Source organism: Sturnira hondurensis, unplaced genomic scaffold, assembly GCF_014824575.4.
Source record: "Sturnira hondurensis isolate 20B ecotype Veracruz unplaced genomic scaffold, ASM1482457v3 Scaffold0014854, whole genome shotgun sequence".
NCBI lineage: Eukaryota > Metazoa > Chordata > Mammalia > Chiroptera > Phyllostomidae > Sturnira > Sturnira hondurensis.
Window position 1 is genome coordinate 1,485,987 of NW_028087485.1, and position 14,662 is coordinate 1,500,648.

At 46.0% G+C, this 14,662-nt stretch overlaps 1 protein-coding gene across 26 annotated transcripts in view; it reads left to right on the forward strand.

Moving 5' to 3' along the window:
• The window catches only part of ABLIM1 (actin binding LIM protein 1), a 265,125-nt gene that overhangs the window by 246,188 nt on the left and 4,275 nt on the right, over window positions 1–14,662 (forward strand). For 6 of the 26 annotated variants that reach the window (XM_037063857.1, XM_037063852.1, XM_037063836.1 and 3 more), the window contains 10 exons: window positions 739–843; window positions 2,518–2,565; window positions 5,361–5,507; window positions 7,660–7,751; window positions 8,817–8,934; window positions 10,471–10,535; window positions 11,203–11,263; window positions 11,796–11,866; window positions 12,602–12,676; window positions 13,592–13,672. In XM_037063857.1, the coding sequence (XP_036919752.1) occupies window positions 739–843; window positions 2,518–2,565; window positions 5,361–5,507; window positions 7,660–7,751; window positions 8,817–8,934; window positions 10,471–10,535; window positions 11,203–11,263; window positions 11,796–11,866; window positions 12,602–12,676; window positions 13,592–13,672 (863 nt within the window). The remainder of the gene's footprint in view (window positions 1–738; window positions 844–2,517; window positions 2,566–5,360; window positions 5,508–7,659; window positions 7,752–8,816; window positions 8,935–10,470; window positions 10,536–11,202; window positions 11,264–11,795; window positions 11,867–12,601; window positions 12,677–13,591; window positions 13,673–14,662) is intronic. The other 20 variants (XM_037063839.1, XM_037063842.1, XM_037063849.1 and 17 more) reach the window with 11 other exon arrangements.

The following is a 14,662-nucleotide window of genomic DNA, read 5'->3' on the forward strand; positions in this document are numbered from 1 at the left end:
TAGGTAGACCTTTGAGGGCAGAGACTAAATCCTCGGTCATAACTCAGGGCCCAGCATAGCAGGTGTTCAGTAAATGTTTCGCCAATGCAATTATTAGGCTGGGGGGGAGCCTCGTCTTTGAAGAGAAAGATGGAGAGAGGTGTGAATGGCCCCACAGTACCTGGAAGGAAGGGGTCTGACCCATCTGGTGTGTTTCCAAGTGAGGAGACAGAACATAGTGCTGTGATGAAGGCATCCTGTGTTGCTAAGGGGAAGGACTGGGCGACCACACCGGTTCCCAGACTCAGCCTTCCGTTCAAAGAAATACGTTCCAATCACCAGCCTCTGCCATCATGCCTGGATTGTATTTGGGTTTGCATATCCCAGTCCTTCACGTGCTTGGGATTTTAACCATCTAACAACTGATCCCAGATCATTAGCGAGTGCCTTTCCATTCCTCTTAACGAACCTCCCATCTGGCCCACGTGCTGCCTGCTCACAGCCTCCTACCCCATGCCATTGGAATGACGCATCTTACTGCTGGCTGCTTGAACCTCGTTATCTGAATTCAAATCTCTCGGAAAACTAAACCCTATATCACCTTTGCGAGCCAAGTTGATAAGTTGAGTTTGTTTCTTTTGTTCCTCTTCTTTAATGTACCTCCTCCCCGTTTGTTGTTTTGAATTTTTATTAGCGCGCTTTGTTTTCTTTATTGCTGTCCCTCCTCTCATTTTGTTTTCTCCATTCTTCTCATTGGAGGCAATGAGCCGTCCAGCGGCCGGAACTCCCCTCTCCCCCACCGGCCAGACAGCCGCCCTCTAACTCCAACTTACGTTCAGGCCCCTAAACATTTCCATGTTCCAGGTAGGAGCTGACACGGTCTATGTCATGGTGTCCTGTCACAGTGTAGAATGTAGCCTTGTCACCCCTGTCTCGTCTCCATTTCTCATGCTTTTCAAATTGGGATGCACACAGTTGACAGACCCTAAATTGCAGGATCTGGCCTAGGGGGCCTTTCAAAAATTTTGTACGTGAAATGCCAGGATTGTATTGAAGGTTTAAGTTTTCAAAAAAATTTTTTGAAGGGGTGTGAGAGGCAGAGAGTGAAGGAATGAGGGCGGAGTTGTTTTGCTCATACTAAAATTTTGATTTTACTTTTATATCAGTGGCTTCTAAGATATCACACTCTGGTTGATGTCACTGACTAATTATCACAGTGGCCACCAGCTACCTTTTTATTCTTAAGATTGAACCGCAGCGTCCCTCCAGGGTAGTTTTATTTTTCCTGTTCGCCTCCAACATGGAGATTCTTCCTGTGGACTTCTCAGAGCGGTGTAGAATGGGGTTGGTTGATGGAGCAGTGTAAAACTAACCAGGCACTCCCGGGGCCCACAAAGATGTCTTGCAATTTAGGCTCAGTGCTGCCAGCTTCGCACTGTAGTCACGGGCATTTGCTGTCACAGCACGAATAGTGATTTGCCAGCCGGAACTGGAAAAATCAGAAGCCATCACTATGACGTTTAGGGTCAGCTCGGTTTGTAAAGGCAAGACTGGCTATCAGAAGTCACAATATTGTTTTTCCACCAGAAGCCCATTGTTTTGCTTCTTTTAGCTGCTGAAACTGTTTTAATCAGTTCCCCACTATGTTAATGTTAGACTACGTATTTGGAATCTGTTGTCTTTTTATTTTTCCTTTTGCATTCCAAACCGACCTAATAAAACAGAGGAAGCTTCAGTGAGATTCATGCCACTCAGATAGGAAAAAGTTTCATTGGACCTTGAACATCATCGTTACACAGTTGAGCCCCTTTAGTGCGTGAAGAATGAATGCCCCACGGAGATCCAGGGCCCATGGTTCTGCAGAAACAGCTGCTGAATGTCCTGAGTATTTGCGCTCACAGTAGCATAATCAAATGGGGCCCTGTGTAAATATGTGAATAATATTTGGCATCTCAGTATTTGTCTTTATGTAAAAAAAAATTGGCCTGTAGAAGTTAAGATTTTGTCAAACATCCTGGTAACGTGAGAGACCAGCCTTGCACATGAAAAGCGTTTCTGTGTTTTAAATAAGTACTCTTAATTCGACTCCATTGCTTCCTACTGTTCCACTCATTAGTTGAAAAGCAAATTGAGCCACTGGTGTCTACTGGGGGCTCAATTTCTAGACAATAGCAATTTGGGGACTTCCCCCAAACTGGTTATGTCTTCCTCACCGTAGGGTACGGCCACCGCTCGCATTTCTTCCTGTTTTAGTCCCACTTTTAGCGAAGTGTGTATTTGAAATAAATGGCTCATGAATGAATGGCGTCTCTATATAGCCTAAGATGTATTACAAAGGATGTCACATCACTTGTCCATAGCAGTTCGCTCATTGCTGTGATTTCTTCTCCCAGTAACTCACTCTTTGTAATACAAAACTCGACCTTCGGGGTTGTTTTCGTTCAAGAGTCTTCAGTTGGTTTGCCTCTTGGTTGTTCTGTTTTTCCCATCGCTGAACTGGTTCCCATAATCACACACCTTTGCTTTTCATTTCCACAGATCAAGGGATCAACATTTACCGAAAACCACCCATCTACAAACAGCATGGTAAAACCCGCTTTCCCGCGCGTTAGCTTTTAAGTAGCGGCATCCGCTGAACTTGTCTTTGCTGTCCTCTGAAAGGCTTATCTGCTGCTGCTCTGGAGACTCCAACCAGGGCGCCCAACAAACGATGCCCAGACATTCTCCTGAGACGCACATATTGTGAAATTGGTGTCCCTAGACGCAGGACACTTGGCTTGGTCAGGAAGCTTCCAGCTCATTTCTGAGCCCCTCAGACCATGTGTCATTCAGCTCACCGAGCAGGGAAAGTACAAGCCACACCCCGATTCACAAACAGCCTAATGGGACTGTTTTTTATTCCTTTGCCATTAAATAATTTTACCAACCTCTATGCCAATTGGATCAGCTGACAGTTTGTTTAATTAAAACTAGTGAAAGCCAGCTACCTGGAAAAATTAATTTGACTCAGCCGGCATCAGCTTGGCTGTTCAGTTCCCCAGTTTCTTACAGTGCCCAAAGACATCTGTGCCCTGGTGATGGTGTGGATGGGACACAGGCTGACACAGAGGTCCTGGCCCTCGTCCCGTCTGGTCACCTAAGTGGCGCTAGGATTTAGCTTGTCATGCACACAGTTTCTCTAACCTTCAGTTTTCCCGTCTGTAAAACCAGTGAGTTAGGCTGGTTTGTGCCTGAGATTCCTGCAAACGAAGAATCACGGCTGTGGATTTCTAATTGTGTTTTCCTTTTCTGGGGCCATGGAATTTTGAAGCCCAGGAAATCACATTCCGACCTGTAGATTACATTTCCCTCCACCATCATTAGGTGTCTAAAGATCGGTCTGCTCTAAGTCTTGGTGAATGGGCAGAGAAAGCCAAGACGGGTCCTCAGGCGATTTCAGAAAATTATACGCAAATTGTGCCTGGAAATTTGAAGGCTGCCTTTAAAATGTGGTTGACATTAACAAGTCCTTAAGGATTAGGATGACGTGAAAAGCAAATAAAGTTGAAAAAGCACAGGGAAAAAAAATTAGGCCAGCATTATAGGGGAAAAAGAGAATATATGTGTTGTAATAATGGTTGTGGAACTGTAACATTCTTCCTCCTCTGTTTTTTTATTTTTATTTTTTTAAAGATTTTACACCATGTGCTTGCTTTTTAAGTTTGTTAACATTGTTTTTGTTTGTTTTTTATGGTTTAATGTCTTCTCACCCACTCATTAACATGTGAATGTTTACTGACTTCACCAATTCTAATGAGTAAGTACTGTTTGAAGTCATGCTTTTTATTTGTTAACTTAAGAATAAGATTCCCAGACTTTATCAATTTAGAGACTTTTTTAAATACGAAAATCTCTAGGCCCTGCCCCTCTCAACAAAAATAATCAAACAATTAAGACTAAAGTTTGGATACTGTTAGGTTATTTATTTGGAAGGGTTTAATTGGCTTCTTGACACTTCCTCTGACTTTTACTCTTTCCTTTCAGACTGTGCTCGTTCATTAGGACCACCACATCCAAAGCATTACTTCCTAAAGGCCGTTCTGCAAAACAGGGCTCCATGCACCCTGATGTGTTTGGAAAAATGCTAGATTTAAATAAAAGTCACACTTTATTTTTTATTTTATTTTATTTTTTTTGTAATGCAGAACTCAGTCCTTAATACACTAACCCATGTTGTTGTTCTTTAAGAAGAGGATACGTTGTACAGTGTTTTCTCGTGAGGTTAATGATTCAGAGAAACCTGTTCCAAACCAGGCTAAGACCTTATTCCTTATTATGACAAAGGATGACCTTGGTCAAATCTCTTAGGCAGATTGTGACCTAGCAGTTTTCTACAAGATTCTGAAAGTTCTTTTCAGGCTCAAAAACCTGAGCACCCAGGGAGGAGGGAAGTTTTACTGAAGGCATTATACATACATTTTGAAATGTTTACTAACATCCCAGGTCACTTTGCAGAATTAGCCAGAATTAGGACCTGACCATTTATCCCAGCTTGTTCTGCTCCATCTCACAACTTAGGCTCCGGGCTCTGAACCACCGAGTCCTCCCTGGCAGCGTGCTGTGCACCAGCGCTGCTGCTGGTCTGGCTTTTGCTGTTTAAAAGTTGGATGACTCGCTTCTGTGTGCAGAGCCGTGAACAAAACAGAGAGTGGGTATACGAAACAGAAGTCACAACACTAAATTCCTGCATGCTGAAAGTGAATTTTCCCATTTTCATTTCTCCTAGGACTCAAGGATATATATAATATATAAGGACTAATTATATATATATATATATATATATATATATACATACATACATACACACACACACACACATACACACAGACTAATATATTTGTGGCTAAAACGGCAAAAGACAAAGCCAGTCAGCCGCTTCTGATTAACAATCAAAAGACAGTATTGTGCTTTTTAACTTAGCTCTTTAATCTCAGGCTACTAACTCAAATGTCTAATTGCTTTAAGAATTTGTCCAAGAGAAATTTCCAGGATGATGGAAATGTTCTATAACCATGCTGTCTAATGCATGTGACCACAGCGCACTTAAAATATGCAACTGAGGAACTGATTTTTAGTTCAATAATTTCCTTTATTTACTCTCATTCATTTAAATTCAAACCGCCACAAGTAGCTAGTACCGGGCAGCGTAGCTCCAGCACAGGCACCGAGCAGGTGTAAAAGGAAGCGTTGTTCCCAATGCAGCCTTAGGAAAATTAGTTGAGTTGTCACTGGACACCACTGAGGGATTGGGCAACTGATAATGGCGAGAACAGGATGGTGTGAGTGTGGTACTGCCATGGCCTTGCAGACCACGGTAGCTAAGTTCCCCTGGTTCCACCTAGATGCAGCTGCTTTGGCAGCCCAGAGCAAGCCTTCAGAAGATATCATCAAGTTTTCCAAGTTCCCAGCAGCCCAGGCTCCAGACCCCAGCGAGATCCCAAAGATTGAGACGGACCACTGGCCTGGTCCCCCCTCACTTGCCGCCGTAGGTATGCGACTGTTACAGCTAAGCCAAATGGACAGATGGCTGGGAGATCTCAAAATGCCACGCTAAAAAATATGCAGGGAAACAAGTCCTCTCATAGGGGTTTTTTAAGAAAAATATGACCAAGAGGTAGCATAGTGGAAAGAACTAATGTGGTATTAATGTGTGTGCAAAATGTCTCCAAGTTACAAATGCCCGATCACCAGAGCGTGCTCCAACCAAGTCACCAAGGTGCAGAACTGGTCCAACACAGATGATGTGCATGGACCCTCGGAGCTCCTCCTGCAAAATCCGGGACGCTTCTGAACAGCGTTGAATCAAAGCCTCTTGGCAAGAACGTTGTTCTATATAATTAGAAATTAGCGGGTGAATTAACCGAGTTATCCCCTGACGCATGTCGTCTTTCACTTAAATGTGTTTTAGACTATTTCTGATTGTAATTACAGTCCTCTTAACAACCAGCCTTCACACTGGAGCACTTCTGCTTCTCTGACGAAGTCGGGTTCTCCGTTTCCAGGAAGGGCTGTCACAGAGCAGTGCATGTTCTTTACTCGTGTGAAGTTCCGTGATTTTGCATCCCTCATCCCCATGATTCTGTGCGAAGGTGTCACGTTCGAGCTGTTTCATCCTTTGCTTCGAACCACAGATTTACGCTTTAGAATTGTGTCTGTGTCTTTACTGTTTTGTCAGCTGTGAAATCACTTGGCCTAGAAACTGGTATTAGCAAATTCCAGCGCTAATACTGGAAATTTAGCAAGCTGGCTTCACAAAGATATGACTGCCTTATCATATTTCTGTTGATAACATAAAAGGCCTTCAATTTTCCAAAATTTCCAAATTTTTTTGCATCATGCTATTTTCTATCCATTTATTTTTGGAATAACTTTTATAAGCAGTATAAGTCAATTTTAAAGCAATTTATATATGTATATAAATAGTTGAAGGAAAAATCTCTCTCGGGTCCATTACCCACAAGTATTCTACATGCGATGTTACCTTGAGATATAGCTAACTCTTGCAAACTTCTGTTTATTAATTTTTGTTAATATAATGAGAGACCGTTCACCTGGGCATTTAGAATTTTAGGAACTAAGCATTGATCATCAGCTTTTCTCTGCCAGGCAGTTCGTGGGGCCTCTGGGGCCCCACGTCAGTCACATTGCTTAGCGGGGCACCACAGTAGCCAGGCTCAAAGAGGGTAAGAGAATTAACATTTTGTTGTGGAAACTCATGGGTTCCAAAATGAAGACCATTTCGGATCCATTAATCAAAATAAGAGAAACTGAGACTATGAAAGTTTATTTTGATTAGATTAGCAAGCTTTCCCGTTTTCCTCCCACGGCCAGCTTAATTCAAGCAATTTAGGGGAAACCGTAATTATCTTAATTTTCCAACCATTGAGACAGATTCTTCCTTTCCACCCCCACCTCCCCTGTGTCAGGAAGCTTACAAATTGTACGTGACTCGCTACAGTTCCGTTTTAGCTATATTGCTATATTGAGAGTTTTTATTAGTAGAACACTTTTTTGTGATCATTTTTTAGAGGCTTGAGAGAAAGGAAGCATTAGAGACCCATCCCTTCAGAGAAAAAGAAAAAATATCCTTGTTCATGAGTTTATTAAGGGTAAAAGAAAGGGTAATATTTTTATGGAAAGCCTATATATTCTTCAGCAGAAGAGAAAACTGTAAGATTTTACAACTTGTCATTACAAAGTGACTATTTAAAGGTATGTGGATGCATTTGGATTTCTCTCCACTTGAAAACTGGCCTCAGGGACAGGCAAATAATAGTAAGTGTAGAAGCCCCGGCCACGGACTACAGAGCCCTGGCCAGTGTTCAGCAGGATGCCTTAGCCCCAGGCACAAGGCAAACCCGAGTCTGACCTGCTCAGTTAACCGAGCAGACCAAGTATTGGGAGACCCAAATCCATGCCTCACTGTGTCGCCCATTCAGCTGGCTTGTCACACAGACCGCTGTCTCAAGCAACCAGCCGGGGTGCTGAATTAGCAGTAGGCTCCTTTTCCCTTGTGCTGTTTGTTGATAGTCAAGACGCCACTGACCTTGACAGCCTGGCAGTTGAGCACAGGTGGCCTGGTCCCACGTGGTCCCCTTGCTATGCGGCTAACGTGAAAAGTTGTCTTTGATGTGGAATTAGGAGCCGACACGAGGCGCCGATCTAGCGGCAGAGAGGAAGACGACGAGGAACTTCTGAGACGCCGGCAGCTTCAGGAAGAGCAGTTGATGAAGGTTTGTCCCTAGACTGCTTCACTGTGGTCTGCAGTTCTGTTCTCTTCGGTCCATATTTCGGGAATGATTACTACGGGTGAGCCACCAAGACGAGCAAGAAGTGGTCCCAGGGCTCTAGGGCTTGCTTCTGGAGATCGTAATATGACGGAGTACTCAGTGGGTTCTGGAAGAGGTGACCCGGAGGCTGGAAGTCAGAGAGACGTGAGCTGTTGGACCCTGTGTGGGGCATGCGTGGTGCATGTGTCAAAAGGATGCCGAAGAGCTGGTAGAACCAAGATGCACATCCCGAAAGTTCGGCACCTTCCTTCCCTCGGGCAGGCTCCCCTGAAGGAACCCCTGTGGAACTGAGCCCTTATCCTAGTCTTTTCTCAGGACTCGTAGGACTTTGTGTGTGTAGTCGTTATGATTTTCCCATCAGTAAGTAATACACACACTAAGGAATTATAAACTCTCCCACCAGTAAGGAGTTGATGCACCCTTTCAAATGACATTTTCCAAAGACGCTTCATCATATTGGAAACACACATGATGTTAGTTATACGACGTCATAGGATACCAAGTTGCACTTCTAGTATGATCCCAATTTTTTATAATATATGCATAAGAAGTACTGGATGGATATAAAACAGAGTGTAAATGGATATCTCTGAGTGGGGGATTATGGCTTACTAATCTTCTGAGTTTACTGAAATTTGCATTGTTGTTAAACAAATCAATGTGATTTCTTTTTAAAGTCTACTATCCCCAGTTCCCCCTTTCTACATCAAAAATCCACACCCACTCACACGTGCCCCCGGAGTTCACCTGCTGACACTTTGGGGGAGGGAAGGGAGGGAGAACGTTCTTCTGGCGTGGAGCCCGGCTCAGGGCAATGCAGCCTCGACACTGAAAGGGCTGTGGGATTCAAGGTCCAAAACCTGGCCTAGCTCATGAGGAACCACAGGCTCCAGGACTACGTACATCCAGGCTTCACCAGAGCCCTTGCTGGACCCTCCAAAAAGAAATTCTATTTTTCATGAAAGTAATTGCCGGCTTCCCTTCCATTTATCTTTTCTCTGTGAATAGCTCAACTCAGGCCTGGGGCAGCTGATACTGAAAGAAGAGATGGAGAGGGAGAAGGAGAGAGAGAGCCGGGAGAGGTCATCCCTGTCAGCCAGTCGCTATGATTCTCCCATCAACTCAGGTGAGCCGTAAACCCACCACCTTCCCTGAGCCGAGACCAGCCACCTGCCTGCAAGGGGCTAGCTTTGACTGTTTCAGGAGAGGAAGAGAACTTTCCAGTGGGACCCCCGAGTGTTCTACAGGGAAGGAAGTTGGGAAACCCGCTTCACGTCATCGCAGCGCATAAGGGTGTCACGATTCTTCCCTAAATGTGTGCTTTCTTCCTGCTGCAAATGGGGGGGCCCTTAGAGGACCCCGAGGACACAGGGGTCAGGTTAGAATAGTCATCTCAGAGGGAGAAGCACGGAGGAAATCCATAGAGAGAACAGGATGCTTGTGGACCATCAAGAGCACAGACAACATTTTGTAAGCATTCTAATTTTACTTAATGTATTCAGTACACACGCTGAAGACTAACGGGGCCGTTTTTGACACTGTTGAAGGAGATAACTGGGCTAAAATGGTTTATTAGGATGTTTTCTCCTGCTTATATTTGTCGAAAGCTACTTCTCTTAACCCACAAGGCTTCTTCCATGTCCTGAGCTAGCACCTAATTTTCTCTCCTGAGGGTTCTTTAAAACTATGTTTAGTGTTTACTGTATGTAGGCATTTTTGCTAACTATTGTCTCACTTATTCTTCACAACATGCCAAGGACATAGGTGATATTATTACCCTCATTTTGCAGCTCAGGCACAGGAAGTTTAAGTAACTTACACAGGGTCACATCACCAATAACTAGCAAAACGCACATTTGGGAATCCAAGTGTCATAACCCCAGAGCCCAGTCTTAACTGGCTGCCTTGCTACCTCTCCTAGATGCCTCCCTGGCATTGACCTTGGATTAGGTGGTTTACTACTCTTTGGAGTTCCATCAGACTCCATGATTATGTTCTATAAGAATATGTAGCACTGCACCTACATGGGTCAAGAAGTGGAGACTTAACATGATGAAATGCCATGCCCTGAGATGCAGAAGGGTTAAGTCAGAGCCAGAATTCACGGCCAGGTCTGCTTGCCCCAGAGCCCAGCACATTATGAGGCATCCACGCTGTTGGTGGGACACCCTATCCCAGGCCTCCCAGGAGTCCATCGGCGGCAAGCCAGTAGATCTCGATAACGTTCATGGTTGACTTTTGGGTCCGTGGTTGCTGCCCTATCGACTGAGGCACAGGCTTATTCATCCAAGTAGCCCTGGGCTCAAATCAGTGCTCAGCTCTTTACAGGCTTCGCGACCAGGGGCAAGCTCCTTGACTTCTGTCAGCTCCTGTTTCTTCCCCTGAAAAAAGGAAATAATAACAGCAGCATCAGGGTTCAGAGGGTTTGGATCGAGGGTTCAGATACACCTTGCCCTCCCCTCCCTGGTGATATCACCGCCCGTTCATTCCCTGCATCGCCCACTGTGGTGGCCTTTTGTGAACATTTGAGCCCAGTATTATTTGGATTAATGTTTCTTTCTAAATCTTGTATTCTGCAAGAAAGTGGATACACTTCCAATTTCATTCAACAGTGGGACTTCCTCTTTTCTCACCATTGCTTTTCTACCTTTTTCTCATCTAGCGTCACATGTGCTATCATCTAAAACCTCGTCTCTCCCAGGCTATGGAAAAAACGGGCTTCACCGGGTAAGATCTGGCAATCCGTTGTTTCTGAGTTGATTCCTACTTCAGTCCCGGGGGAAGGGCTGACGTGCGGCTCCGGATGTACTGGGCGCACTGCTCTTCGAGTTAGTGTACAAATGACAGTTGTAATCTCCCCAGTCTCCTGGTAAACCCCTCTGAGTTACAGGCAAAAGGGGCATTTCTACTGAAAGAAAGAGGAATTGACTTTGGATAAAAGAATAGCCTGTGTAAGCTTATGGGAAGACTAGATGAAGTCGTAGAGTGGCAGGTATTTCTACGATCAAGCAGAAAGTAACTAGTTGAGCCTTTATCTTTGTTGTAAAAATATATATAGGAAAGTTTCTGGCACTTGCCTCCCCACAAAATATGGAGTAAATGTTTATTCCACGTTTAAACTATGGAGAGATGTTTAACCACGTGGAGAGCTATCTTATTATTTATCAGCAAGAGGCACTTGCTTGCTCAAGACCTGCCACGCAGTGGCATCGAATGTACTACCTCAGACAAACAGATTTTGCAGAAGTAGAAGGAGGGAAGAAAAAGAGTGACGGCCCAGGACTTCAACTTGGGAAGAATTCTTAGGTTTTGTAAATTCTTTCAGCCTTGTCACCTGTCTCCGCAACAGACAGCGGGGAGTAGCTTTTCTGATGCCATGGTTTTCTCCTTTCAGCCTGTTTCTACAGACTTCGCTCAGTACAACAGCTATGGGGACGTCAGCGGGGGCATGCGAGGTGAGGTCCCCCGGGCGCACTGTTGGCTGGCTGGGCAGAGGCTGTGTGATGCCAAGGGCATCGGGTGGGCTCATTACACTCTGGAGTGGGGCCACACCCACCCTCTGCTTGCTAACGGGGCATCTGTTCAAATCTCAAGAGATCTCTAATGAAATGAGACCATGAGAAGGGAGTTTGTAAGAATGAATGCATTGCCCCTACTCTGGGCTGAGCACGCCATTAGATGCCTGCAGATGCAGTGAGGGTTGGGCCCTGTCTTTAGAATGTGCACAGCTGAGGGAGAGGGAGGGAGGGGCACCGTGGGGTAAACGTGACGGTTGGAGATGCCGAGAGAAGACAGAAGCGCCTTCCAGGTGGCAGGGAAACTTCCACAAGAGAAAGGCGTTTTCTAACTGATAACTGACACCCGAGCAGGGGGAGAACTGGATCGCTGGGCAGTGTCTGGGCCGGTGCGGAAGGACACAGGCTTTCCATTCACGTGTCTGTGATTCTCAGTGGTCTTTCTCTTCTGATGTTTTCTTTCTCTTTGCAGACTACCAGGTATGGGACCCTGTCTTCCTGGAGCTGGCCACGTCAGCGGAACAGGCGTTTTCCAGCCCAGATGTGTGCTGCTGCCCCAGGGAAGGGTTTCAGTTGGCATGATGCCGACATGGGTTGACCCACGTGGTCATTAGTCCATAGCTGTGAGGAGCCATGGGAGCGGGTGTGCCCGTGCACAGGTCGAGCTGTCCCTGCAGGCCATGGGGACGTGGCACAAACCAGGCCAGGTGTCTGAGCACTCTTGCTCTGGCCGTGAACAGTGCCCTCTGCGGGGCTGTAGTCCAGCACCAAGGGCACCGCCATGTACAGTTTACTTTCTTTTAATGATAATGACTCTGTGTGAAGTCCCCCTCCTTTGCCTGATCCCATATGAAAACAAACTACTATCTCGGCCAAAAAGAAAGAGATGTGTAGGTACTGCTCCTTTCCTATAACCTAAACCTTGTAAAATTATGATGGGAGAATGAGAAAAGGGAAACTGTGCAAAGAAACAGACAAAAATAAGAAATTGACAATTATACATTTGACCTTTTTTTTTTTAATGTACCACATACTTTCATAGTCGGAGCCCAAATTCAGGGATTAGTCAATACAGTTAAGCCAGACTATTTCCCCCAGTATTCCTGTTCTGACTCAGCAAGGATCTCCTTCCGAAAAAGCCACAGTAATCAAGGTGCACACCTATAAAGTGGTGGGAAGGATCTGAGATCCCAACAGGAAGACTCGGGAGCCCACAGCCTCTCCCTTCAGCTCCCACGCTGCCCTGCGCTCCTCCCTGAGCCAGTGTTTCTGTTGCAGACCCTCCCGGATGGCCATATGCCTGGCATGAGAATGGACCGAGGAGTGTCTATGCCCAACATGTTGGAACCAAAGGCAAGTACAGCTGCCCTCTCTCCTCTTGTATGAGGATGACAAGATAGGATATAACCCCGAAAGAGATTTGGTTTTCTGTCTTTTCACCAGCCTTAGTGTTGAGGATCCCTTGGCTCTAGGCTGGCACCTTTGGCAAGCCATCTTGCCACCTGGCTGTTTTTGTTACCCCGAGTCACAGGAGTGAGCCCTCACTTCCTGCGAGTGTGATGCCGTGTGCTCACAGGAAGGACCAGCACATCTCCTGGCACCTCAATATTCACTAGGCCCCTGCCCCGAGCTCTGCAAGGCATGCCCAGTGCAGAGGGGGGCCACTGCAGATTGCTCCAGAGAGGGTGACCGGTATGTCCCAGTTTGCCCAGGCCTTCCCAAGTTGTAGCACTGGAAGTCTGGCATCCCAGGACCCTCCCCTTCCTCGGGCAAACCGGGATGGTTGGTTGCCCCAGCTCTGGACCATCCTGTACCTCCAGAGGTGTCTAAGGGCCATGCTCCCTGGTGACCCTAACTGGGACTTATTTCAGCATGTCCTCCACCAGAAACACTGCTTCTGGGCCTGCCTGGGCCCGTGGATCTGTGAGCCAGCCATGGAACAAGGTTGTTGAAGCACATGTAAAGGTCTCTTACTGTGTCAAACATGGGCCTGTAATTTCAGTTCCCTTCTAGTTTTGACTTCCATCCCCAAGACATGGAAAACTTGTATTCTTTCCCACAGCAGAACCCTCCGAAGGCACAGTGCTAAGTGAGGCCCTGGTGGGCCGCAGGAATGTGTCAGAACTTGTCCCCACACACTGGGGCCTCAGATGCTTCCATTATAATCTTAGGAGCTCCAGCTTGGGGGCACTAGGTTTCAGGTAGATGGTGCGTGTTAATGAAATGGACGGCAGTATTCCTGAAGAGGTGTTTTTCTTTCCTTCTCAGATATTTCCATATGAGATGCTCAAGGTGACCAACAGAGGGCGCAACAAAATCCTGAGAGATGTGGACAGAACGAGGCTGGAGGTAAATAGATAAATAAATAAAAATCTAGCTCAGTGTATTTTCTCCAACTTTCCTCTAAGAAATGTTTTCATGCAGGCAGAAAAATGAAAAGGATCACCCTCGTATCGTAGATAGAACTTAGTGATAACTTTGGAGAAAAACCTGTATTTACACTTAAAAGATCAGCATTAAGTAAAATCCAGAAGAACCACCAGTAGACCTGGTGTGACTTTAGTCATTTTTTGGGGGGGGGGCAACTCGGTGTTGCTGTGGGTCCAGCTGGTGGCGTAGAAGGGACCCTCCATCCCTCTTCAGATATCCCCAGGCCCCTGTCTTCCCTGGAGCCTCGGCTGAGTCTGCTGAGAGAGGGGAGGGAATGCCCAGTAAAGGGGTTTGGACAGAGCAGGTTTCTCTCTTGGCTGCTTCCATGTTCCTTGTTGTAAGGTTATCTGGGTACACATACCCAAGACCTCCTTAGACCCGGAAGACTGATCTTTGTATTTTTCCATCTGAATGATTTTAATTAAGAAAAGCCCTGGCGGCCAGCCTCAGAAAGAATCATTCTTTTTCCCTGATGAAAGGCAGCAGCACCTCTGTAGGCAAGGTCAGCCTAGCACAAAGAATCAAGTCTCCAGTATTTTGAGGGAACTTTTCTAGGAGGGACAACAGGTGGAATGCCCTTCAGTAGACCCAGCATCCGCCTCGACTCCCGTGGCGGAGCCAGCAGGAAGCCTGGGGCTCCCCAAGGACCGCTTTGGAAGTCTCTCTCTCTGGCTTTCTTATTGCCATGGTCCATTTTGTCTGCATGTTTCTGAACATCCCAAGGACCTGAAGCAGGTTCACCCTCAGCATGATAAATCACCTACCTACGTCTCACCACCATTCCGTGCTATTCTAATCATTGGTAGTACTCCACCAGCTCTTGGTTTGGTGGGGAGGGCGTTCACCTGGCCCAGGCAGGTGAGGAATAATGAGGTGCAGTGCCTGCTAACAAGCCTCGGAGGTAAACTC